The sequence below is a fragment of the Pseudorca crassidens genome, chromosome 1, assembly GCF_039906515.1.
Source record: "Pseudorca crassidens isolate mPseCra1 chromosome 1, mPseCra1.hap1, whole genome shotgun sequence".
Lineage (NCBI taxonomy): Eukaryota > Metazoa > Chordata > Mammalia > Artiodactyla > Delphinidae > Pseudorca > Pseudorca crassidens.
This window is the reverse complement of record NC_090296.1, coordinates 88185600-88213176: the sequence shown is the minus strand read 5'-3', so window position 1 is coordinate 88213176 and position 27577 is coordinate 88185600. Positions and strand designations below refer to the sequence as shown.

Sequence of the window (27577 nt, the reverse complement as noted above, 5' to 3'; positions counted from 1 at the left end):
TAAAAAATTTCATTTTCTTTAGATAATTCTACAACTGGTATGCACTTCCCAGAAGAAAGTACAGTTTTAATAAGATCATAGCTTCACAGGTATGTCATTTACAAGTCTCCAAAATGTAATAAACCCACCAGATTCTACATAGCATGATCATATGAATAAAGATAAGAAGCTGCCTCTTGAAATCACTAAATCTCAACACTATTTCAGCTTATTTAAAAGACAAGCCAAGCATGCTTGCTTGTTTCTGAGTCCCCTTTGCAGATCTGCTATTATAACTGACATAGACTACAGCGTATACCATGTGGGAGAGTGGGGAAGCACTGGCCTGGAAAATCAAGAGGGTTGTGTTCCAGTCCTGGTTTAGCTCCCAGTTAGTCACTCTAAGCAAGACAACTTCTCAAGGCCTTCATTTTCTCATTAAAAACAAACAGGCTGGACTCAGTATTCTCTAAGGTCCTTTCCAGCGCTGTGATTCTATGGCGCCTTTTGGGTTCATTTCAGAAGACATAACACTTGTTTACATTAAATCACTTCTGATACATTTATTATCAGAAACTGTCCATACATGAAGTCTGAATTATTAAAATGTTTTACTTTTACTTTCTTACATATTTTTCAAGTCCGAAACAGTAATTCAAAACTCAACTATCGCGTTCTAATTTTTTAGTCAAAATAAGATGACCAGAATCATAAAACTTAGCATTCACAACATTAACCCTAGAAAAAATATGCATAATTAATAGAACATTAAAGCCAAAAGAATATCTGACAGAGCGAGAGAGAAATTAAGACTTCTTATGAAGTATGTTTCATTGACAATTACTCCATAACAACTGTGCACTCAGAATTTGTGGACATAACCTTACAAGCAGGGGAAAAGTCCAGCCCAAATGTCAAAACACAGAGCCAAATGAATCTGAATTTCCTAAAGAGACATTTTGAGGAAGAATGAATTCTTTCTTCTCCATTTCCCCATCCCTCTGTCCCAAAGAGGAGAATTTAAAATTATGTACTCTTTTGGCAATATTTTACAGAAAATAAATGCCGAGATAGAAGGACAATATTTAACTTAGTATTTCCTCTTCAATTCGTTTTTTATAGCAGACATGTTAATTTCATTTTGAACATGGTATGCCAAATAACCTGAACTTCCAGGAATGAAGTCATGTAGCTCCCCAAGAAATTTCTTCATGGCATCAATTGATATATAACCTACAGAATAAAATATATATATAGGAAATTCTATCATATTATCTGCTTTTCAATGTCTTTGATTTATTAGATAAGATTCCCAAAGAATGTTTTTAGAAAAGAAGTAAAAAGAAGAAATACCAGTGAGAAGATTCTCCATGAAACTTGATAATTATCAGGGAACACCTCCCTCCCCCCTTCACCACTATCCCCCCAGGCTTCTACCTCCTTTTAAAACACAGATTCTTGATTTGCCACTTTGACTACAGAGAGTGTGATGTACAGGTTAGGGATGGAACATAAAAGTACCTAGACCAAAATAACTGGGACACGTGTCTGGCTTAGAATGTAATCACTTAGAATTACCTATCCAACTAGCTACTCACAGCACAAACAGCTAGCTCATCTTCCCTAGTAGAGCAAGCGACACTTTCCTGCACTGCTAACACTGAGATAACAGTCTTTATTAAAAAATTAATAGGAAAATTGTTATCACTGCTTGGTCAACAAAGGTTACAGGTGTGAGGAATTCTGATGTCATTAATAATCTGAAATAGATATGAGAATCAAAAAGAAAACCTAGAATGGGGAGAGCTTAAGGACTCAATGACTTTAAGCAATATTTCCTTGATAGCAGCTGCTCATCTGAGTGATAATGTTTCATGTGTAATATATGTTTGTGGTTTATACTAAAGTTGAAACCTGGTTTAAAAGTAGATACTGTATGAAAAAAATTCTGGTAGAGCTCAGGGATGACTGAATTTAGACCACCACCATTATCACCAGGTTATCTATACAGTTTGATTGTTTATAATAATAGATAATAAATTCACAGTTAATAAATTAACTATGAAGCCAATCATATAAAATAGACTCCTATCTTTAAAGATATTTCAATCATAGCCATTTACTTCAGAAAATCTTTTAAAGCACAATTACTATACTCCATATTGTTCATGGTCTTTGCCTAACAGCTAGATTTCTATGTAAAATAAACTAGCACATAAAAATATTAATGTTTAATTAATTGCACATATACACTGTGTGAAGTTTCTAAAGATATATATGAGGATACAAAAATTTAAAATAATTACCATATTAATAAAAATATTCCTGTAAGTTAAAGAAGGATAGGACATTTATGCATAAAAATGGATTATTGTAGCAGTTTTGGAGTAGTTAGGACTTTAGGCTGAAGTTCACATACACCCAATTTAAACTAGCTTAAACAAAAGAGGAGTTTACTGGAAGGACATTGCCATATCAGTCAAACTATGAGGAAGGCAAACATATTGCTGGGAGTTGGAAATAACAAACATATTGCTGGGAGTCAGAAATAACTAGCACCAGCTCTCATGGCCATGTCACTAACCTCCAGTTTTTTCCTCTGCATGTTAGTTTCATTTTCCTCTCTTGACACAAGCTGGCTTTCCGTACATGGTAGAAAACATGCCCGCTGATAGCTCTTAAGTTTTATATCTTAGAGCTATGGTCACTTGAATAAGAATGACATGACTTGTTGCATTCCATGTCTAGAAATCCAGACAAAGAACTGTGATTGGCCCAGCTCAGATCAGGCATTCACTCCCAAACCAACTGTTGCGGGTAGGAGCAAGCTCATGTTTTAGAAAATGTAACCCAAATGAATTGGGAAGAAGAAAAGAGAGTTCTTAGGAAAGGCATTCTTGGTGGACAATTCCATATGAGTCTGTGGTAGCCAGCCCCCCCCAGATGGCCCTGAATGATCCCTATCTCCTGGTATTTACGAATTCGTGTAGTCTCCTCCTACTTTGTACTTGGGTTGGTCTATATGACCAGCAGCACTTGGCAGAAGTCATGATATGTCACTTCTGAGAATAGGATATAAAAAAGACATGGCTTCTGTCTGTCTTGGGCACACTCTTTCTCCCACTTGCATTTCACACTCTGAGGAAAGAAAGCTACCATGTTGTGAACAGCCCTATGGAAAAGTCCACTTGGCGAGGAGTCTAAGCCTTTTGCCAAAACCCAGCAAAAATCCAAGGCCTGCCAACAACCACATGCATGAGCTTTGAAATGGATTTTCCAGTCCCAGCTGTCCCTTGAAATAACTGCAGCCTGGCAAACAACGTGACTGCAACCTTATTAGAGATTATGAGACAGAAGAATCCAACTAAGATGCTCCAGGATTCCTGGCCCTCAGAAACTATGTAATAGTAAGTGTCCATTGTTTTAAACTGCTAAGTTTTGGAGCAATTTGTTACACAGCAATAGATAATTAATACAGTATCTACTATAAGTTCCCAAACTTTTAATTATCAGAATTTTTGTTTAAAAATTTTTGCCTGCAAGATATTTATCATTATTAGTAATTTTTTTCCTTTTATTAATCACACATGTAGCTGTTAATCAGAACTTTTTATCATGGGTAATAACCAGTGATATCAGACCTAGAGGATTTAATTCCAGTCAAAAACAAAAAACAGACCAAAAAAAAATCCGTTGATATTTTATGGGACATTGGTAATGCCTGTATATATTTTTGGTTGTCACAACTTAGGGGTAACGGGGGTGGGGAAAGGTTTCTGGATGGGATACTACTGGCATCTAGTGGGCACTGGCCAGGGTTGCCCTCTCCAACAAAGAATACCTGTCCTAAAATGCTGGCAGTTCCAGGACTGAGAAACCCTGTTCTACAGTATAGTCCAACTTGTACTTTCTAAAACCAAACATCTAATTAGTTTTATTTTAAGAGATTTAACATTCACTGAGTTGAACTCAACCCATTTTGAGGAAGAGACAGTCAAGGTATAGTCACAAAAATTGATACCACTGCCTAAATTAGAACTCTCATTCACAACATTTTCAATTAACACAAGATGATTTTCCCAACAAGAAGTTATTTCTTCCTGTACAAGCAGATGGGCATGACAAAAAAGGAAGGACTGTCACTTTACCTCAAAATTAAAGACAAATGAATTATCTTTTTTTTTTTGGCCATACCATGCAGGATCTTAGTTCTCCAACCAGGGATCAAACCCGTGCCCCCTGAAATGGAAGCATGGAGTCTTAAGGGGCATGGAGTCTTAACCACTGGACCACCAGAGAAGTCCCTGAATTATCTTTTAAAAAATGAAGCTTTCTTCCAAGAAAGTGTTATTTTAAAATTTAATTTAGAAATCTAAAGAAGGAAGATAATTATTCAATTGCACAAATTAAAAAAATCAAAAATTTTACTTCTACTGATAAAATCAATACCAGCTTACCACAGGTTAAAATTATACTTTAAAGATTCTACTAATGATTATTTTTACAGTTCTTTTTTAGTTTGCTTTTATATAACACTGTTATGTCTTTTTGAACAGTCAGATGGCAATGAAACATAGAGCAACATTGTTACTTGTCCAAAACTAAGCATTTGTCTTTATTATGTGGCTGATTTTAATATTTATCATTGATCTTTATAATATGTTATCAAACACTTGGTAAGTCCAAATGAACAAAAGATATTTAGTACCTGGTGATGGAGTTGCCTGAAGCAAAATCAATACCAGTACTATACCACAACCATGGTTTAAGGTACCTACACTTTATCTGAATATGTAGGTGTAAGGATAAATCTAGGCAGCAATCAGCTACTCCCAGTCTTAGTACTTAAGTACAGTTGACTCACCAGTAAGGTTGGGGTTAAGGGTGCCAACCCACCCTGTAGTCGAAAATCCACTTATAATATATAGCTAGCCCTGGGGATTCAAGGTTCCTCTTATCTGTAGTTCTACATCCACAAACTCAACCAACTGAGGATTATGTAGAACTGTAGCATTTATTATTGAAAAACATCCTCTTATAAGTGGACCCTCATAGTTCAAACCCATGTTGTCCAAAGGTCAACTGTACTTCTACTTAGTTCATTGTCCTTTGGAGTCAACAATTGCTCCTAAGAGTTCCAAAACTGACTTTTCTACTATCACAGTTGGATAGAAGTTTTCTTTGATGTCTCCAACACTCAGCCCAAAACTACACATTAAACGTTCTTTTTGAAGTGCTTTTCTGAAAGCTATTTTACATCAAATGAACAGAAGAAAAAAAATAATAAAACAAATGTCTAGACAAATTGGTTAGAAGGAACAGTAATATGAGAGAAGACATTTAGGAATTTGTGAACTAGCTGCAAGAGGTAGTTTTGACACTGCTAAATAAAGAGAAAATGATAAATGTACAAATGATTTTATAATGAAATGTCAAAAAGCCTATACTGTTTAATTGCAGTGTCTTAAAAACAATTTTTTTAAAACCTCTATTTTTAAAATTATCAATGACCCTGCTGAATACTACCCAGATCAAATTATCCAAATATTATTTCCTTATCTCACCTCACGTAGCACTATCCAAATCCCAATGGTCACTTTTCAACTAGTTCCCTTGTTTGCACCCTCTCAATGTCAGCCTCAGTTAGCGGTCTTCTCTTTATGTTGGGCACTAGGAAACCCAAATATGGAGTCCATTGACACCTGGATGATCCATGAAAGGGCTTCTGGGCATAAGTGAGCCTCTTTAAATTACATGTAAATTTGTGTGTTATGTTTGTGTGTGTGTATGCTTAGGGAAAGGGACTTATGTTTCATCAGATTCTCAAAGGAAACTATAATTAGAATTGTCCATACAATTAATCTTCCAAATTGGGACACTTAAGAGTAAAGCAGAAACTAACACACCATTGTAAAGAAATTATACTCCGATAAAGATGTTAAAAAAATAAAAAAGAGTAAACGCTAATGCCAGGACAACACGCATAAATTGGGACTGTCTTATGTAAACAGGGGTGTGTTTTCACCTTACCCATAGACCAGGATTTTTTTTTAACATCTTTATTGGAGTATAATTGCTTTACAATGGCGTGTTAGTTTCTGCTTCATGACAAATTGAATCAGCTATACATATACATATATCCCCATATCTCCTCCCTCTTGCGTCTCCCTCCCACTTTCCCTATCCCACCTCTCTTGGTGGCCACAAAGCACCAAGCTGATCTCCCTATGCTATGTGGCTGCTTTCCAGTAGCTATCTATTTTACATTTGGTAGTGTATATATGTCCATGCCACTCTCTTACTTCGTCTCAGCTTACCCTTCCCCCTCCCCGTGTCCTCAAGTCTATTCTCTACGTCTAGGGGCAGGACAGACCAGCATTTTAACACAGAAAATATGGAGCCTGTCTTTGGATTAGTTCTGCAGATTAATTTATTTAACGTGTGAATGATGTCTTCTATTAGCATGTATAATAGAGGGGGCTCTACTTTGTACAAAATATTCCCTTGTTTCTTCCCTACTTGGGTTGACTCTAAATTTTATTTTAAATTACCTGTTACCATGTTGTTCACTGGATAATTCTGAAGAGGGAAGTACATCTGCTTTTCTACAACTGGAGTCCTTATAAAATGCTTTTCTGTGCTATAAAATATAGAAACACATAGAAAGTCATGTTTATATTTTTTTGGACTTGTTTTACAAATGAGAAATGATTCCAGGCAATATATATAGCAATCTAATTGCTCTGTGATCAGACTTCAGTCTTACTGGGTGAAAACATTAACTACGAACTCCTTTGTGCTTCTAAGTAATACAAGGGCCCATACAGATATTTTTGGCTTTCTGGGCTGCTTCCTAAAACAAATATTTACTGAGTAAATACAGATGTGGGTCTTTTTCTCAATATTTTTGAAAGTATAATAATGCAATAATACTTTATAATTAGATAAAAAACAGATATACATATGTAATCTCAAATATGTTAAAAGAAAAGGCTCCATTTTAAATAATCACAGCATTTATTATTATTCAGTGTTCAAATAATTGGAACTCTATTAATTCGTATTTCCACACTTTAAAATAAATAAAAAATGATGTCTGGGAAAATCATGAGGTATACTAAGTGACTTCTGAGTTAAAAAGAAAAAAAGTTAAATTATTCTGAGTGTGGTTGTATAGTATATAATTAATTATATTCTAATTTTTAAAGAGCTAAGCAGTTTTCAACTAAAATATCCTATTTTCTAACTGCCAAATAACAATTTACTATATTTAGACTACATATAATCCATAGGTAATACAATTGTATGAAAATAAAAACCTTAATAAAAAATTGGAGTCATCCTTAAATTTATTTTCCTAAAAATTCTAAAATTACACTGAGTGATAACAAAGGTTTTACTTTCAATTTGTTTAAAAGTTAGAGTTCATCTAAACTCTTCTAAAAGAAACCATAGCTCAGTTAGGATGAGATCCTACAAATAAAGCAAAACAATATTCCCAGAAAACTCAGGGACTAAACAAGGATACCCATTATCATTGCTATTATTTGTCATGGCTCTAAAATTTCTGGCCAAGCAAAAAGAGATGAGGGAGGGGAGAGAAAGAAATGGAAGAGATATCTAGTGAAATGGAAGAGTTATATAGTGAAACGGAAGAAGAAATAGTTTCATTATTAACAAATGATATAAACGTGTACCCTGAAAAGCCAAGAGAATCAACTGAAATATTTTTAGAATCTTAAAGATTCCAAGTGGGTAAATATAAGACAAATACCCTCAAATAAATGACTTTTCTATGTCAGCAATAACTAATGAAGGAAGAAATGATCCAATCCACAATAGCAACAAAATTCATAAAAATCTAGGAATAACATAATAAGCAGTTTCTGATTCTATCTGTAGAAAAATCAGGAAACTTTACTAAGATATAGAAAAGAAAAATAAAGAAAAACAAAAAAGCATTGTCTTGGATAGGAATACTGAAAATTATAAAGACATCAATTCTTCTCAACCTTTAATATAATTCTCAATAAAATCCCAAAGGGATTTTAGTGTTTAAGAAAAAAATAATTCTAAAATTCACATGAACAATCACATGTTAGAAGATCTAATAGGAGGCAAGAACAAATTTACAATAGAATGAAAAAAAAAACCTAGGAATAATCTTAAAAGAAGTATAAGATTTATATGAAGGAAATATGAAAGTGTTTTTTAAGGGCCACAAAAGAAAACTTGAACAAGTAAGGAAAAAAATACCATTTTCTCAGATAGGAAGATTCAGCATCAAAGTCTCCCTAAATTAATCTATATTTTTTTGTAATGTCACTAAAAATAACAACAGAAGTTTTTGTTTTAATATGAACAAGCTGGTTCCAAAACTCAGATGGAAAAGTAAACCAGGAAGAATAGTTAACTAAGAAAATTTGGAAAAGAGTAAGGAGGAGGAACTAGCTCTAGATATTAAATCATATTATAAACAACTGAAACAGAATGGCACTGTTGCATGACAAATTAATGGACTCGAATATAAAGTCCAGAAATAGACCCAGATACTTATGTGGATTTAACCTAGGATAAAGGTGGCATTTCAGTAGAGTGGGGAAAAAGATGAATTATTCAATCAATAGCCAAGAGTAGGTAACTATCTGAAAAAAAAAAGAAGGTAGATCGCCACCTCATATCTTACACCAAGATATATTCCAAACGTATCAAAGATTTGAATTTAAAAATAAAGAAATCACTAAGAAGAAACCATAGCAAAATAATAGTAATCTTAGAGAAGACTTTCCTAATTATGACATAAAACTCAAAAAGCCATTAAAGAAAATATTAATAAGAATGAATACATATAGTAAAAAATTTCTGAATGCAAAACCCAACATTTTTAAAGTCAAAAGACAAACATAAGCTAATAACTGTAATTTATTTCACAAAAAATTAATTCTCCTAAACGTAAAGGGTTCTTGCAAAAAAATAAAAGTCAATAGAAAAACGTGCAAAGGATATGAACAAACAGTTCACAGAATAGGAACTATAAATGGTTCTTAAACATATGAAAAGACATTCAACCTCACTCATAATGGCAATTCAGACAAAAACTAGAGTAAGATACCACTTTATATCTATCAGATTAGGAAAGACCTAAACATATGTTAGCACACTGTGTTGGAGAAAGTATAGAAGAAAGAATGGTGACTAACCATCCCAGTTTACCCTAGATTGAGGGGTTTCTCAGGACATGGGCTTTTCAGTGCTAAAACCAGGACAGTCCCAAGCAAACCTGGATGGCTGGTTACCCTAGCCTGGAAAAGGTACTTAAATACACAAACAATAGGAATGTAAACTGGTTTAACCTCTATGGAGGGCAATTTGACAATGATTGTATCAAGGATACAAAATGTATATGCCTTTTGACCTAGCAATTCCCCTTCTAAGAATTACCCTAAAGACACTCGCACACATGCAAAATGACATTACATGATCAATCACTGAAGCACTGTTTTTAACAGCAACTTAGAAATTACCTGAAAGTCCAGTAAAATAGGAGACTAGTTAAATAAATTATGGTAAATCCATACAATAAAATAGTACACAGCACAAAAATGAAAAAGCTCTTTATGTAGTAATATGGAATGATCTCCAAGGTAAATTATTAAGAGAAAAAAGGCAAGGTGCTGAACAATGTTTATAGAATACTACTATTTGTGAAGTAGTATATGCATATATAAGAAACTGATAACATTGGGGTTGCCTCTGAGAGGGAAACTGGCTATCTAGGAGCCAGTATATTTCATAGTTTCCCCTTTTGTGTATCTTGGATTTTGAACCATATGAATATACTTCCTAAAAAATAATTAAAATTTGAAAGTAGAAAAATAATAAGTAGGCATGAAGAACTAAGGAAGAGATTTTTAAAAGGAGAGTATCACACTGGTCAGAATGGCCATCATCAAAAAATCTACAAACAATAAATGCTGGAGAGGGTGTGGAGAAAAGGGGACCCTCTTGCACTGTTGGTGGGAATGTAAATTGATACAGCCACTATGGAGAACAGTATGGAGGTTCCTTAAAAAACTAAAAATAGAACTACCATACGACCCAGCAATCCCACTCTGGGCATATACCCTGAGAAAACCATAATTCAAAAAGAGTCATGTACCACAATGTTCATTGCAGCTCTATTTACAATAGCCAGGACATGGAGGCAACCTAAGTGTCCATCAACAGATGAATGGATGAAGAAGATGTGGCACATATATACAATGGAACATTATTCAGCCATAAAAAGAAACGAAGTTATCTGTAGTGAGGTGGATGGACCTAGAGTCTGTCATACAGAGTGAAGTCAGAAAGAGAAAAACAAATACCATGTGCTAACACATATATATGGAATCTAAAAAAAAAAAAAAAGGTCATGAAGAACCTAGGGGCAAGATGGGAATAAAGACGCAGACCTACTAGAGGATGGACTTGAGGACATGGGGAGGGGGAAGGGTAAGCTGGGACAAAGTGAGAGAGTGGCATGGACATATATACACTACCAAATGTAAAACAGCTAGCTAGTGAGAAGCAGCCGCATAGCACAGGGAGATCAGCTTGGTGCTTTGTGACCACCTAGAGGGGTGGGATAGGGAGGGTGGGAGGGAGGGAGATGCAAGAGGGAAGAGATATGGGGATATATGTATATGTATAATTGATTTACTTTGTTATAAAGCAGAAACTAACACACCATTGTAAAGCAATTATACTCCAATAAAGATGTTAAAAAAAAAATTCCCTGTGCTATACAGTAGGTCCTGTTGACGATCTGTTTTATATAGAGTAGAGTGTGTATGTTAATCCCATGCTCCTAATTTATCCCTCCCCCCACCTTTCCCCTTTGGTAACCATAAGTTTGCTTTCTATGTCTGTGGGTCTGTTTATGTTTTGCATATAAGTTCATTTGTATCATTTTTTTAGATTCCACATATAAACAGTATCATTTGAAATAAATAAATAAATAAAAATAAGAGGAGAGTAATGAGTTTGGTACTTACTTGCCTTGTCAGGTATTAAAATACATAAAGTTATATAACTTAAAAGAATATTATGTTTATATCAAAATAGATCCATAGATTAATGGAATAAAACAAATAGTCTAAAAACAGATCTCCAGACATTAAACACAACATATGAGAATGGAAATCACATCAGTTGGAGATAGATTTATTCTTAAAAAACTGGTGGAAAATTCTTATTTGTAAGACAAAAATAAACTTCGATCTTCACCTATTACCATACATCAAAATAACTATCTGCAGAATTAAAAACCAATTTGATACCTGAATGGGAAAGGACTTTTCTGAACATAAAAGCGATAGAAGAAACAATAAAGGAAAAGTGATTAGTTTAACAATGTAAAAACTCAAAGCTTGTATCTCTAAAAAATATAAGCCAGAGAACAATCTGAGGAAATAATGTGACAAACTGGCAAAAGGATAATATAGCTAAAAATGTCAGACAAGTTGATAAGAAAAGCAATAAGACTCCCAATAGAAAATGGAGAAAGGATAAAAACAAGTCACAGAAAAGAAAATGTAAAATGCTAATAAATTCAAAAAGATTCAAACCTACTAGTAATCAAAGAAAAATGCAAATTAAAACAAGATGCTGGGCTTCCCTGGTGGCACAGTGGTTGAGAGTCCGCCTGCCGATGCAGGGGACACGGGTTCATGCCCTGGTCCGGGAAGATCCCACATGCCGCAGAGCGGCTGGGCCCGTGAGCCATGGTCGCTGAGCCTGCGCATCCGGAGCTTGTGCTCCACAACGGGAGAGGCCACAGCAGTGAGAGGCCCGCGTACTGCAAAAAAATCCCACAAAAAACAAGATGCTATTTTTCATCTATTAAATTAGCACAAGCCTTCTTATTAATACTCAATATACTGATGAGGATGTGGTGAGACCAACACTGGTGGCAGTTTTAAATTTGTACTTTTGAGGGAAGCAACTGACAATAGGCATCATGGCCTTTAAAAACACTCATACCTCATTAATACCGTAAATTCCACATCTGAGAATTTACATTAAGAAAATTATCAAGGGAATTCCCTGGTGGTCGAGTGATTAGGACTCTGTGCTTTCACTGCCAAGGGCCCGGGTTCTATCCCTGGTTGGGGAATTAAGATCCCACAAGCTACATGCCACAGCCAAAAGAAAAAAAAATCTAAAAAGTAGAGAAAGATTTATTTTTAAAAAGATGTTCATGAAGGTGCCACAAGAGCAACAAATTGTAATTTTTAAAAAAAAATTAAAGGAAGGTGGTTAAACAGACAATAAGATTAAATGCCATATACAGCCATTACAAATCATAATATTAAATAAGGTTTTTCAGAATGGGGAACTGCCCATAGAATATTAAATGGAAAATCAAGAGACAGACTATATCTGCAGTCTGACCTCAACTCTGCTTAATGTGTATGTCTATAAAAAGCTAGCAAGAAATGTACTAATGTTGATGGTGGTTATCTGAGTGGTGGGTTTGCTTATAATTTAAATTTTCTTTATTCTTTTCTTTTTTAGTAGTTTTTCTTTTTTTAGCATTTTCCATCTTGACAAATTACATGCTTTATATTTATAATAAAATAATTAAGAACAAGAAAAATAAGCAAAAATTCATGCCATTTTCAGAAGATCTGGGAACTTACTGGGAAAGGAAAACAGCATAGTGATTAAGAGTTTGGACTCTGGATCAGCTAGAGTCGGTATCAAATTATGTTCACTACTTAAATAATATTGGGTGAATTATTTAGCTCTCTGAACCTGTTTCCTCAATTGTGAAATGAGGCTAATGCTATTTAACTATCTTATAAGGTTGTGAGCATCAAATGAAATACTGTGAACTGCTTAGCTCACAAATGTCTTATATTTGGCAAGTGTTCAAAAACTAGCTCACCACTTAGTGTTCACTATCACTAGTAGCATGCCAAAAAAATAAACTTCGAGTAGGGACAAAGTGTATTTTATCTATGTTTGCACTGCACCCTCTGGTGGTTCTACAAAGAAAAAGGCTCTAACTAGACACCTACTTTGTCTATTTTTGTTGTTGTTATTGGAAAATACTGGACATATTTTCCCCAGATTTGTAAGCCCTCTTTGTATATTAAGGAAAATAGCCTTTGTCAAATACTTTTTCAAGTGTATATTTTTCTTTTGTCTTGGTTTATGGTATTTTTATTTCCATGTGCAAGTTTAAAATATTTTTGGTAGTCATATTATCAATCTTTTCCTTATGCTTCTGCATTTTGCAGGACAACCATTTCTTTTTTCTTTTTTTTTTTAATTCTTTTTTTAAAAAATTTATTTGCTTGTGCCAGGTCTTAGTTGCGGCACTTGGGATCTTTAGTTGTGGCATGTGGGATATTTTAGTTGCAGCATTCAGGCTCTTAGTTGCAGCATGCAGGATCTAGTTCCCTGACCAGGGATCAAACATGGGCCCCATGCATTGGGAGTGGAGTCTTAACCCCTGGACCTCCAGGAAAGTCCCAGGACAACCATTTCTTGAAAAAAAAAAAAAACCATATATATCTGATGTCTTTCCAAGTCAAGTGAATCACTGGGAGTTACTTTACTTTTTAATTTCTATTTCCCATTCTTCTCTTACAAGGTCACTTAGGATAACCATTTTCTTCTACTTCTATTTCATTTTTCTTCCTCTCCTTACCAGCTTCTTATCTCAGAAACCATAACAAGTTCAAAGGAGTGCTATACATAGAGATCCCAAAGACCTAGAATATGGATACTCAAACCCAAGCGGTGGATTATCTAGAAGTCATAGGACCATGAAGCAATAGTTTACTAAACTTAAAATAATTAAATATAAAACTTTATGTTAAATCAGATAATAACTTATTTCAAATTAAAGAAAAACAGGAGGTACAAAAGGTATAAAAAATTATGGGAAAAAACTTAAAATTAAAAAAACTATATAATTTAAACTCATTAATTCTTATATTGAAGAAAGATCATTTTTATTTCAGCAGCTAAATACCAGACTTTCATATAGTTAATGCTCCCTATGAACATATGAAAACCACTGAACTGGAAAATACAGAATTAGGACTAGATAATGAGTAAGTCTGAAACAAGGGGGCCTCTCAGAGATTGGACCTAACACGATGGCAAGTCCATGTCTGTTTGTCTTTTAAGATATAATTTTAATTTCTTAAACCAAAGTAGCCACTTTACGAACAATTTGGGAAGGAAAGGGGGAAATCACCCAGAACTCCCAATCCTAATAAAATTACTGCTAATATTTCTTTCTTTCTTATTATAATACATAGTTTAAAAATAATGTAACAGTGATCAAAATATACATAAAATTTTTGTTTATTTTCTGCAAGGATAGTCTAGCATAATAGTTAAATGCATGCATTCTGGAATTAGACTGACCCAGTTCAAATCCTGCTTCTTCCCATTTAGTAAAAGTTTGTATGACTTTGGGCAAATTACTTAATCTATATATACTTGATCTCTTTTTCTGTAAAATGGCAATGGTGACAATGATATCAATCTCATAAGACGACTGTGAAAATTAAATGAGATAAACACACAGTGTTCAAAGGTGTCTATACTTAATTGAATATCAGTGAAGTATACAAATTCAGTACCTTTTAGATAATTCTTTTTTGTGATCCGTTGCTAGTACACTGCTTTCCCTAAGGGACTTTATTTCATTTGGTGTTACTTCATCATGCTGAGAGCAAAAGAAATCACATTTAAAAAAATCAGCACACCAATGATGCAATCAATAATTTTTTTAAAAAAGTAAAGAAAAAAATTGGCAATATATATCAAGAGTCACAAAAATATTTATACACTCAGGTCCATCCCATCTAGTTTGGTGGGAAAAACTCACAAAATTTTGTACACACACACATACACACACAGAATTATATTATATATTTTTAGAGATACGTAAAGAAAGAAGACCAGGATTTTTAAAATATCAGCTGTGTTTGTATTAGATAGTAAAACTGACTGATTTTATTCTCTTTTTGATTTTTTGAAATTTTCCCTAATGTGGTCATATTACTTTTTAGTTTAAAAAAATAAGGAAACCAAAAAAAGTATTATTAATTTAAACTTTCTTAAAATCCTTGACTTGAAAACTCCTAGGCTTCCTGTGAGCTACAAATCAAAAATATGAAGTAAGCTGAACAAATTAAGTTTCCCCTTAAAAATTAAAGTGGAGTATTTAGCTATGAAGTTACAAAAGAACTAAATGTATATTAAGCTTTTCCAAAAGATTATGTGAAAGTGACTGACCTCAGATACTGGTACCTATCACATAATATGTTTACTTAATATGCCATTAGGAAATTTCTATATTTGGGTCACAAATCCACTCCAAACAATAATAATGTTCCCCAAATTACCTTCCAGGTTTACCCTTTATAAAAAATATTTATTTCTTTATTTGGCTGCATCAGGTCTTGGTTGCAGTGTGAAGGCTTGTCTGTAGCTTCTCTCTAGCTGTGGCACGTGGGCTCTAGAGCTTAGTTGCCCATGGCACGTGGGATCTTAGTTACCTGACCAGGGACTGAACCCACATACCCTGTATTGGAAGGCGGATTCTTAACCACTGGACCACCAGGGAAGTCCCCAGATTTACCCTTATTATTGCCATTGGATGAAGTACCTTCTACTTACATATTCCATGGTTACATTATTATAATTGGATAATACTCAACATCAATCAATATTTGAAAGAACAAAATCCTTTATCGTATAATCATACAATTTCTAGAGTCAACAGTCAGTACAGGCATGTGCTACTAATTTTTTAGTAGAAAGAAACATTAGATTGGATTGGAGCTGATAAAATCTGGTTCCACTTTGCTAACATCTGGTTATGTGAACTAAGTCAGGTCTTTACCTTCTTACCTCAGTTTTCTCATTTCTAAAACAGAATGATTAAATTAACGAACTTTAAGGGCCTTTCGGTATACTCAATAATTATTATCAAGTAATAACCATTCTACCACCACTCATGTCCCTGGAAACACTCTGACAAGTCAAGGATTAGATATTTGATCCTTAGTACAACATAGCCAACGATACTAAAAGAGCTATTATTTTCAGATGATGACGCTTTGGGAAGAAATAACAAGTTAATGAAAGGAATACAAAATGCATAAATTAATTGCTGGGCTTTAGACATAGAGATTTTCTCTCTTTTTATTTTGAAAAAATTCAAGCTTACTGAAAAGTTAAAGAATAATACAATAAGTACTATATACCTTTTGCCCAGATTCACAAAGTGTTAACATTTTTGCCACCCTGCATGCCCTCTCTCTCTCATTTTTTATTTTTGCTGGACCATTTGAAAATATTTGCAGATATTATGACATTTCACTCAATCTTTAGCATGCATTTTCTAAAAAAACAACAACATTATTTTATCATTTTAATACCACTATCATAATTAAGAAAATTAACATTAACTCAATATCACCTAATATATACATTGCATATTTAAATTTTTCCGACTGTCCTCAAAATTTCTTTTTTACATTTTTTTAAATTAAAAAATCCACAATCCATTCAAGGTTCATACATCACATTTGGTTCTTATGTCTCAATCTAGAACAGTCTGCCCTGTTTTTTTTTGTTTTTTTATGACATCGTTTTAAAGAGTCTAAGCCAGTTAGTTGCTTTGTGACATGTTCCATAATCTGGAATTATCTGAGTATTTACTCATGATTAGATTCACAATTTTGAACAAGAACACTACAAGATAATATTGTGTACTTTTCTTTTTTTGGCATCATGAGGTGGGCGAGATCTTATTTCCCTGACCAGGATTCGAACCGGGGCCATGGCAGTGAAAGTGCCGAGTCTTAACCACTGGATCCCCAGAGAATTCCCTATATTGTGTACTTTTTATTATATCACATCGAGCTGAACATAACAAGAGGTTGTTCCAATATTGGTGATGCTAAATTTTATCAGTTGGTTATGGTGGCGTCTGCCAGGTCCCTCCATTGTAAAGGTACAAGCATTGCTTGCCTTTGTAATTAATAAGTAATCATCAATGAAGTGATCATTTTAGATCATGATTTTAACACCCATTAATGACACTTGCCTAAACCAATTATTTTACTGGGGGTGGTACAGTGCGAATTTTCTATTCTATCATCCTTTCTTCGTTTATTACCTTTTATTCTGAAAGGAAATTTTCCCTTATCCCACCCTTTCCTTCCTTCCTTCCTTGCTTCCTTCCTTCTTCCTTTTCCACCTTTGTTCCTCCTTTCCTTCCTCTGTTCTTCCTTTTTTCTTTCTTTATGCTTTTGGAGTATCACTATGGAATCACGGATTTTTAAAAAAATTTAATGTATGGGCTTCCCTGGTGGTGCAGTGGTTAAGAATCCACCTGCCAATGCAGGGGACACGGGTTCGAGCCCTGGTCTGGGAATATCCCACATGCCGCGGAGCAACTAAGCCTATGTGCCACAACTACTGAGTCTGCACTCTAGAGCCCGGAAGCCACAACTACTGAGCCTGCGTGCCACAACTATTGAAGCCCGCGCGCCTAGAGCCCGTGCTCCGCAACAAGAGAAGCCACCGCAATGAGAAGCCCACCCACCACAACGAAGAGTAGCCCCCGCTCGCTGCAACTATAGAAAGCCCGTGAGCATCAACAAAGACCCAATGCAGCCAAAAATAAATAAATTTATATTTTAAAAAAATTAATGTATATAATCCATTATTCTTTTTGATGCTCAAATTATCCCAAATTTGGCTTTGCATAAAGATTCTGAAATAAGTCACAAGCACAGGCAAATTTGAGGCAGGATGGCAAAAGCTAAAAAACTTTCAGTATTGCACACATTTATTAAGGGGTATTATTCATAACATTTAACAAATGGTACGACACAGGAATTAATCAAATAGCATCTACACTGGCAGTAAAGAACTGGTAAATACTGTGTACCTATTACTCCCTTAATATTACTGAGATTTCCAAGTTTTTTCAAATTTTCAAGTTTTTACGTGAATAATTTTATTCATTCAAAAAAATCTCAATTTTACTAAGGTACTAGTGTAAAAATAATGTCAAACTAGATATGTTCAATAAAAGCATGTCCTTTAAGTTCCTTACTCTGGGTCATTGGTGCTAACATATCACAAGTAAGCATTTTTAAGATTACATTGCTTTCAAAATTTTTTGAAACTGTAGATTCTAATCGAGCACCTTAATTTACTCTTACCTTTTCTATCAGAGAATGTTGGTCTTGTTCCCAAATAAAACTACCAATTTTTCTTCTTATTTCTGTAGTAAGAAAAACAAATCCAATACTGTTTTTTAAAAAGTAACTTTGTAGAATTTTCTGAATTTTGTTTAGGTTTCAAATTTCTAAGTCAGTATTATTCCACTTGCATCAAAAGTACCTAAGATACTTGTTTAAAATGCAGATTCTTATTGAGCCAGATCATTGAGGAGAAGCTGGGGAATTGCATTTCTAACAAACTCTCCAGATCACTCCAGTGCATTATGAGAATCATTGTTGTAAACTTTCTTGGCTGTAATACATATCTTCATCTGATGTCAGTGTCTTTAGGCCAAGCATTATAAAGAAGACAACTGTCTAGTCAAAATAAAAGGCATAGGGCTTCCCTGGTGGCGCAGTGGTTGAGAGTCTGCCTGCCGATGCAGGGGACACGGGTTCGTGCCCCGGTCCGGGAAGATCCCACATGCCGCGGAGTGGCTGGGCCCATTCCATGGCTGCTGAGCCTGCGCGTCTGGAGCCTGTGCTCCGCAACGGGAGAGGCCACAACAGTGAGAGGCCCGCGTACAGCAAAAAATAAATAAATAAATAAAAGGCATAAAATTCCTGAATCTGTAGAGTGCTTCAAGAATTTACTTTGTTAAAAAAGAGGTTGGATGAACAACATGTCTAGTGGGCGTGGTAGTACAGGAATTCTACAATGCTCAGCATGTCAAAGGACTATGAAATTATCTTAAATCAATGATCTCAAAAGTTTCCACAGTATACCACTCAAGGACAAAAAGTTAACATTCCTCTAGACCTAAGCTGTCCAATATAGCAGCCACTAGACTAGATACATATTGAGATGTGTGGCTAGTCCAAAACGAGACGTGCTGTAAGTTTAAAATAAACAATGGATTTCAAATCCAGTATCAAAAAAGAATGTAAAATTTATCAATAATTTTTATATTGATTATATATTGAAATGATAATATTTTAGATACATTAGGTTAAATAAAATATTTCTTAAAATTAACTTCATCTCTTATTAGTTTTAATGTGGGTATTAGAAAATTTTAAATTAGTGTGTGGCTTACACTTGTTTGCCTCTCACACTTCTACTAGACAATCCTGGTCTAGGTGAATAATAATGCATACTTTTCATTTTTAAAAAGGATCATGTTTTCATTTAAAACAATTTTTTTAAAAAAATTGAATGCATTTTAATGTAAGATGCTAAACACAAAGACTTAATAGGAGTGATAATTTAAAATTAGATCAGATAGTCATTCCACAATATAAGTTCCCTGAAGGTGGGTATTCTCTGATTTGCAGTTTTTGAGTAAATCAATTCTCCTATCCAGTCATTAATTTATTTGCATAACCACTTAGAACAATTTATTTTTATAAATTATAACTAGGTCTCACCAGGACATCAACTATAGAAGGAACCCAATCTTTGGGGTTTCCAAAGCTCTTCTATAGAAACATTTTTCAAGTTTTTTTGTTTTTTTTTAAATACTCTGCTCACTGGGAATTTTTACTACTTTCAGTCTGTCTTTCTAGGGATGGACAAATACACATCGAAAAACACATCAAGAATTGGACAATAATGCAAGACTTACAAAAATGGGATATTTAAAGTTAGTCCATAAAAGATAGGTAGGATTTGGACAGAACAGGATAAGAAAGGGGGTTCCAAGCAGGGAAAACTAAAAGGACCAATCTCAGAAGCAATTTATTCACTTGCCCTTTACTTGATAGGGTTGCTGAAATAATTAATGTGAAAGTACTTTCAATAATATAAAGAACAATATAAATATATGGGTTTATTATCACACTGAATCTTGAAATATCAGGAAAAACATCCAGAAAAATAATGGTGAGATTCAAAACTAGCAACGAACATTTATTATATACTCACAGGCAGACTACTTAATATATTATCTCATTTTATCCTCAAAACAACTCGGGAGGTGACAAAATTAGTAAGTGTTGGATCCTAGCCAGTGAACACTGTGAGGACAAGATCTGTATCTTACTCACCACTGAATCCCCAGCACCTTGGTTGAAACGTGGCACACAATAAGAGCTCAGTGAACGTGTGAATGAATGATAAACAAAGCGAGGATGCACACCCAAGGCAATCTGATCCAAAGTACATGCTTTTCTATTTATATTAAATGATACAAAACACAAAAATCTCTGAGAACAAAGATCAGTAAAGTTGGGTGACATAGCTGGATTTGGCAGTCTAACAGAGATTAGATGAAAGATCTTTGCTAACCTTTTTGAAGGCATTCAGGAGGAAGAATAAAATGACCTAAAGCCACCGAGTTTTTTATTTCAGCATTAGCTACTGCAGAGAGATAGCAGGCGTGAAAAACTGTAGCATTATCTTCTATGTAATCAAGACTCTGATATATTCTAGGAGAAAGAAAGGAAATATTTGAAATTATGCAATGAACAAGAATGTATTCAACATTTCAAAACAGAATAAATGAACAGAAAGAGAATTATTGGTAGGTAATCAGGAGACTGGGGGTGGGGGAGTGAAGGGGTGAGAAGGGGATCAGCCAGGACGGTGATCAGACGTCTGTTTTGTAAACATAATCGTACCGCAATGTGAAGGCGGATCACAGGTGGACAGATTGGAGGCACAGCAACCTCTCAGATAGACTACTGTGATTTGGGGGTAAGAGGTAATTTACGCTGTATACTAAGATAGTGGCAGGAAGAACAAAGAACATTTACAGGGGCACAATCCATGGTGTTTGGTCATGGATTAATTAATGGATTAATGGGGATAGGGGTTATTATTCAAAAGAAACTACCAAGGTTTTAAGTTTAAGAACACAGCAGCTGGTACAGGTATGAGAGGCAGTCAGGAGATTTGGTTTAAACATGTTGAATATGAGGGTCCTTCAAGGCGCCACGGGGATGTGGGAGATTCAAATGGAAACACACCACTGGAACTCGGGAAAAGATCTGAGGACCAGGTAGGAAGCCATGCCATTGCGGCAGAAAAGAGAGGAGAAAGGTTAGCTATTCCCGCGCCTACTTCCTCCCCGCACATCTAGGATTGGACTGAAAACTTGCTCGTTTCCAGTATCTTCCTATTATCAATATTTATTAGTGGACTGCAACTTCTATCTCCAAATCCTGGCTCCTCATGACCCAAAAGGTACTGCCAGGTGGGCTTCAGGTACCTCAGCGTGTCTGGGTGTGAGGCATCGCAGCTGAACAAGAAATCGGCGGCCCTCGGGTCACTGATGGTCCCCCCTTCGGCCACTGTGGAGGCAAGAGCACAGGGTAAGCCCATCAAGTGTCCTGCGGCCAAGGTACCAGAGGGAGGAAGGGGTGCTCCCCTCCCCACCTCAGCCACCCGCTTCTGCCCAGCTTCCTACCCCAGAACTGCCTCAGGTTGCAGCTGACGCTGCGGCAGAACCAAGCCCGTTGTCCTTGAAACATGGCGCCGCCTCACACGCCTCACAAGCGAGGAGGTGGGGGGAGGGGGGGGCCAGGAGCCGAGATCACTGATTGGTCGGACGTCTGAAGCCAGCTCCATGACTGGTTCTCAGAGTAATGGGCGGGGAAAGCCTGAGGCGCAACGGAGAAGGTTCCCCTCGCTGCCCGCCTGTGCGGACCAGCTCGTCGTATTGTGAGGAGGACCCTCAGCTTCCTCGGACTCGGTGGAGGACGCAGGTCAGTCGTGCTTGTGAAATTTAAACCCTAAGTATTAACAAAGTTGTTGTGCTGTGTTATTATTTTGAAGCAAAACTCCTTTTATCACTTCATCTATAAATGTTTCAGCTGGAATCTCTAAAAGATGAAGACGTCTTAAAAAACAGTACCATTGGGGCTTCCCTGGTGGCGCAGTGGTTGAGAGTCCGTCTGCCAATGCAGGGGACACGGGTTCTGTGCCCCGGTCCGCGAAGATCCCACATGCCGCGGAGCGGCTGGGCCTGTGAGCCATGGCCGCTGAGCCTGTGTGTCCGGAGCCTGTGCTCCACAACGGGAGAGGCCACAACAGTGAGAGGCCCGCGTACCACAAAAAAAAAAAAAAAAAAAAAATCATTGGACTTCCCTGGCGGTCCAGTGGTTAACACTCCGCACTTCCACTGCAGGGGACAGGGCTTCTATCCCTGTTCCGGGAACTAAGATCCCACATGGTACATCCCACATGCCGAATGGTGCAGGCAAAAAAAAAAAAAAAAAATTAAAAAATAGCAATTCTTTAATATAGTCATATATCACCAGTGTTCAAATTATGTTTTCTTTATAGTTTCCCCATCCCCCGCCTTACATAAGTTTTAATAAGCTATATTTTTCTGGTGTTGGGTCCACTTAATCTAAAATTTCAAAAATATTGATATAAAGTTGACCATAAAACCTTCTATAATATTTTGTAATGTCTGCAGGCTCTGTGGCAGTGGTTCCTTTTGCATTTCTGATATTAGTTACTGATGTTAGTGCCTTCTTTTCATTTCTTAGTCTCACCAGAAGTTTGTCATTTTTTTTTTTTTTTTTTTTTTTGCGTTATGCGGGCCTCTCACTGCTGTGGCCTCTCCCGCCGCGGAGCACAGGCTCCGGACGCGCAGGCTCAGCAGCCATGGCTCACGGGCCCAGCTGCTCCGCGGCACGTGGGATCTTCCCGGACCTGGGCACGAACCCGTGTCCCCTGCATCGGCAGGCGGACTCTCAACCACTGCACCACCGGGGAAGCCCGAAGTTTGTCATTTTTATTAGACTTTTCAAAGAACAAACTTACGACATTTTTTATATGACTCCCATATATTTCTTTTGTATATCCTTAATTTCTGCTCTTATAATTTCCTTCTACTTTTTTTTTTGGCTTTAAATTGCTGTTCTTTTTCTAATTTCTTGAAAGAGATGACTGATTTTCATCCTTTGTTTTTCTAATATGTGCATATAAGACTTATCGATTCCCTTTAAACTGTGTGCCAGTTTTTCAGATGTCATTTTTCATTATCATTCAATTCAAAATATTTTCAGATTTCCAATAGGAGTTTTTTTGATCCATGGGTTATTTAAAATATTTTAAAATTTCCAAATACATGTGATTAGTTATTTTGTTATCGATGTCTGGTTTAAATGAATTAAGGTCAAAGAATATAGCTTGTGTGATTATAATCTTTTTAAATTTGTTGTAATTTTCCTTCTGACTGAAGTATATGGTCAGTGTTCTGTGTGTGTTTACAAAGAATGCCCTGCAGCTGTTGGATGTTCTCAGGTGTTGGGTACACTGTTCTAACATATGTTCATTGAGTCAAGTTTGTTAATCATATTGTCTGATTCTTCTATCAGTTACCGAGAGAGGCATGTTAAAAATCTCCTAAGTTGTTTGTAGATTTATTAATTTATTGTTAATTACTGCTTTATCTATACAGAAATTATGTTGTTAGGTGCATGCAAATTTATACTTGTTACTTTTAGTTGATTGAACAAGCATTGAAATATAAAACGCAGAACTTTAAAACATGTAGAATAAAACATAGGAGAATATCTCTCTGACCTCTGAGAAGGATTTTTTTGTAAATGAGACACAAGTATTAAGCCATAGGAGAAGATATTTGCAGTGCAAATAACCAACAAAGGATTGGTATCCAGAACATATAAGTAACCCTATGAATCAATAAGAGACAATCTGATGCAAAAATGGGCAAACATCTGTATAGGCATTTCACAGAAGAGGAAACTTAAGTGGTTAATAAAATTATGAAAAGATGCTTCAACCACAGTGGTAATTAGGGAAATGCAAACTAAAACCAGGAGATACCATTATGTGTACCCACCTTACTGATAAAAACTGAATTGTCAAAGACATAGATTAATGGGAACTCCCACTGCTGGTGGCAGTGTAAATTGGCACAATAGAGTTGACCAACTGTTCAGCATTACTTACTTGAAGATGTGCATACCCTATGTACCAGTGCTTATCAGGTGTAAACCTAGAGAATTCTTGCTCCCATTTACCAGGTCACATATCCAATAATGTTAATGGCAACATTGTTGCTAATAGCAATAGCAACAGCAAAATTAAAAAAATGAAACAACTAGAACCAACTACTTACCTATTAACAGTAGTTTGGATGTTTAAATTGTTGAATTTTCATACACTGGAATACAACATAAGTTTGAATTTTAAAAAAGCTAAGGAAGGCGTACAACATGATTCCATTCATTTAAAGTTCAAAGAACAGACGTAATGATACTATACTTTCTAGGAATACATACATATGTAGAATGGAAAAAACTAAACAATACATTTGTTGGAAAAACATACCTATGAATTATTTGCAAAAAAGAAAAATCCAGACACAAAATGTAGAATAGTGATTACCTCAGGGCTGGGAGAGATACATAGGGGCCTTCAAAGGTTTTGATACTGTTCTATTTCCAAAGCTAGATGGTGAATTAATGAGTGTTTGTTTCTTCGTATTATTCTCCAAACTGTACATATACATTGCATACATGCTTCTGAATGTATTTTACAAGGCATTTTCCTTTTGAGGTTCTCACCTCAGTGAATCCCAACACACTGACTGGGGCCTCTTTATACTCTACTTCATTTTTTGGTTACTATCAGCCTCATCTCCTGTGGCCTGAGAGAAAACAGTATATAAGATAGCCCCAGTCATGCTTCTTAGTGAATACTATTCAGAGTCTATTTCTAGCAGGGAAATCCCGTATTGGTGTTTCATAATTCATACTCATTAGAAGAATTCCTGCCTTTTTAAAAATGTTATTTTATTTATTTATTTATTTACGACTGCGTTAGGTCTTCGCTGCTGCGCGTGGGCTTTCTCTAGTTGCGGCGAGCGGGGTCTTGTGGTTCACGGGCTCTACAGCACAGGCTCAGTAGTTGTGGCGCACAGGCTCAGTTGCTCCGCGGCATGTGGGAACTTCCCGGACCAGGGATCGAACCCATGTCCCCTGCACTGGCAGGTGGATTCTTAACCACCACGCCACCAGGGAAGTCCCGAATTCCTGCCTTTAATTATAGTCTGAGTTCTAAGTAGAGGGATTGTTCAAATTACTCAGTATAGAATAAGCAATTATAAAAATAACCAATTATCTGGGAAAACTGGGGGAAAAGTTGTGTCATCTGTGTTAAGACAAGTACTGGAGAGCTGAGATAGTATATCAGAAAAAGTATTAAGGTTGACTCCTACAGATAGTGGAAAATATGTATACACCTGTGGCCTGTTCTAATTCCCCTGGTGACCTGAATAAAACATTCATTTTTTTCTTTCCCTTTTTTTAAACACAGCTTTATTGTGGTATAATTTACATCTCAAAAAGTTGCCCATTATAAGTTTACAGTTCATTTATTTCTAGTATATTTATATAGCTATGCAACCATCAATACAAAACATTCATTTTTAAGAAGTATATTTTCCAAATCTAGATTAGAATTTATATTCATTCCTACTCATCTTTCATTATGTCCAACTTAATCTGTCTTTTCCTTAGAATTTTCTCCTGTTCTGGTGAATACTGACCTCCCCTTTCTTTGAACTCTGTAGCACTCGTCTGTCCCCAAGCACAGACTTTAGATATCAGTTATCTAGAATTCTGTCTATGGCTTAACTAGACCCTCTTCTTTCTCCCAAATTCTTTGTCACATTACTTGAAATTTTACAGTGCCTAAAATCCCACCATTAGAATTATTTACCTATTTATATGGACTGTATATTAGCTAGTAAGTAGTATTGTGTTGATGTTAAATTTTCTGAATTTGATAATTTAGTACTGTGATTATGTAAGAGACTACCTTGGTTCTTAGAAGATACTTGCCGATGTATTTAGGAATAAGAATTATAATGCCTGCAACTTAATCTAAAGTAGTTCAGCAAAAATAACATTAGTAATAATTATACTCACACACAAAATCATATGGGGTGGATGTGAGGGAGAGAGACTAAGAAAATGTAGCAAAATGTTAATAACTGGTAATGTAGGTGGAGAGTATATGGGAGTTATCATATAAATATGTAATTTTTTCCTCTACATTTGAATTTTTTTTAAAGATTAAAAAAGGAGAGAAATCATGTTCCTTTAGTTCAGTGGTTCCCTGCCCTAGCCACACATTAGTAAGCTTTTACAAACTACGAATGCCTAGGCCCCATCTGCTAGAGATTTTTATTTAATTGGTCTTAGGTGGGGTCCAGGCACCTGAATTTCTTTTATATCCCCCTAGATGAACCTTTTTTTTTTCTTTTTATGCTTCTTTTATATCCTTCGAAACATCTAGCAAGGCTCCAGGCTCAAAATAGGTCCTTATTACATTCCAGTTAAAATGAATTCATTTCTTTTTAAAAAAGGTAATTTCTTAAATGTAGCCATAACATGTCATGGCTATTTGCCCAAATCAGCAGCTATAAATGTATGTATATTGTATATACCAACACTACACGAATATTACCTGTAGTTGTATGTATCCTTCCCACTGTGACAGATAGGATAGAGGGCTTTTATCCTGCCCAAAGAGCTGTGCTAATTGTAATTTTAGAGGGCCATACTGCAGGTCCTAAGTACTGCACCCCTGCCCCCCATCTCTCCCAAAAAACCTGTCAGATATAGAGCATGAAGCCCAGTTAGATGGGACTTCCAAAGGAAGGGAAATAGGGGTGGTTTCATCAAGGGTACTGCTGAGATCAATAAGCCTAAGAAGTTTAGGCTTAGAAAGAAGGAACAAGCTAGAGGATGAGTATATTGGAGAGGACACAATGAAATATACGGGTATTTAAATTATAGGCAGGAATGACTAAAAGGATATGGTCAAAAGTAAATGGAAATACTTAAATGTATTTGAATACAGAAAAACAAGTGCTCCATAGGTAGGTAAAGCAAGAAAAAGGGATTGAGAAAGAGTCAGAGATTCGCTGGACTAAAAAGTATCTTGAGAGAATTTAAGACAAGAGTATAAACTAGCCCAGAACATTTTATTCTTTAAATCTCTGGAACAGTTTTTTTTTAAATTACAGTAACAAGTTCCAGAAAATAAATGTGTTGCAAAATGTATATTAAAAGATAATTAAATAGGAAGAAGAGCACACATCTAAAAATTAATCTATTGAGTCATTATGTTGGAGAATAAGGACGGTATGATAGAATTTCTGAGCACGTTTTAAAAGGGTTCCTGAGCATCACAAACTCAAGTTGCATTTTGCTCCAGTTATAATAGGATGATGATCATGCTCATGAGAATGGCTCCTGCCCAGAGAGTTAGAATGACAGCTTGAAAAGCTCCAGTGAAATCCACTTAGAACAGTGAGAACAGAATTCAATTTGTGAATCCTCTTTTCATTATTCCAGAGTTCTCC

General features: G+C 35.7%; 1 protein-coding gene across 1 annotated transcript; it reads right to left on the bottom strand.

Moving 5' to 3' along the window:
- Positions 1-1069: 1069 nt before the first annotated feature.
- TERB2 (telomere repeat binding bouquet formation protein 2) lies at positions 1070-21698 on the bottom strand. Its single transcript, XM_067749564.1, has 7 exons — positions 21635-21698; positions 21437-21518; positions 20515-20654; positions 18228-18289; positions 14625-14710; positions 6531-6619; positions 1070-1212 (listed from the first exon to the last, which is right to left on the bottom strand). Exons 1-7 carry the CDS (start codon positions 21696-21698, stop codon positions 1070-1072), a joined length of 666 nt encoding a protein of 221 aa, XP_067605665.1.
- Positions 21699-27577: the final 5879 nt, after the last annotated feature.

Excerpts from the sequence above, each read along its gene's own strand:
- TERB2 (XM_067749564.1), bottom strand. The coding sequence starts at position 21,698 with ATGTTTCAAGGACAACGGGCTTGGTTCTGCCGCAGCGTCAGCTGCAAC. Across the intron at positions 18,290-20,514 it reads TCCTGAATGCCTTCAAAAAG|AAATAAGAAGAAAAATTGGT; the intron begins GTTAGCAAAGAT and ends TTCTTACTACAG. Across the intron at positions 1,213-6,530 it reads AGTGAACAACATGGTAACAG|GTTATATATCAATTGATGCC; the intron begins GTAATTTAAAAT and ends TTTATTCTGTAG.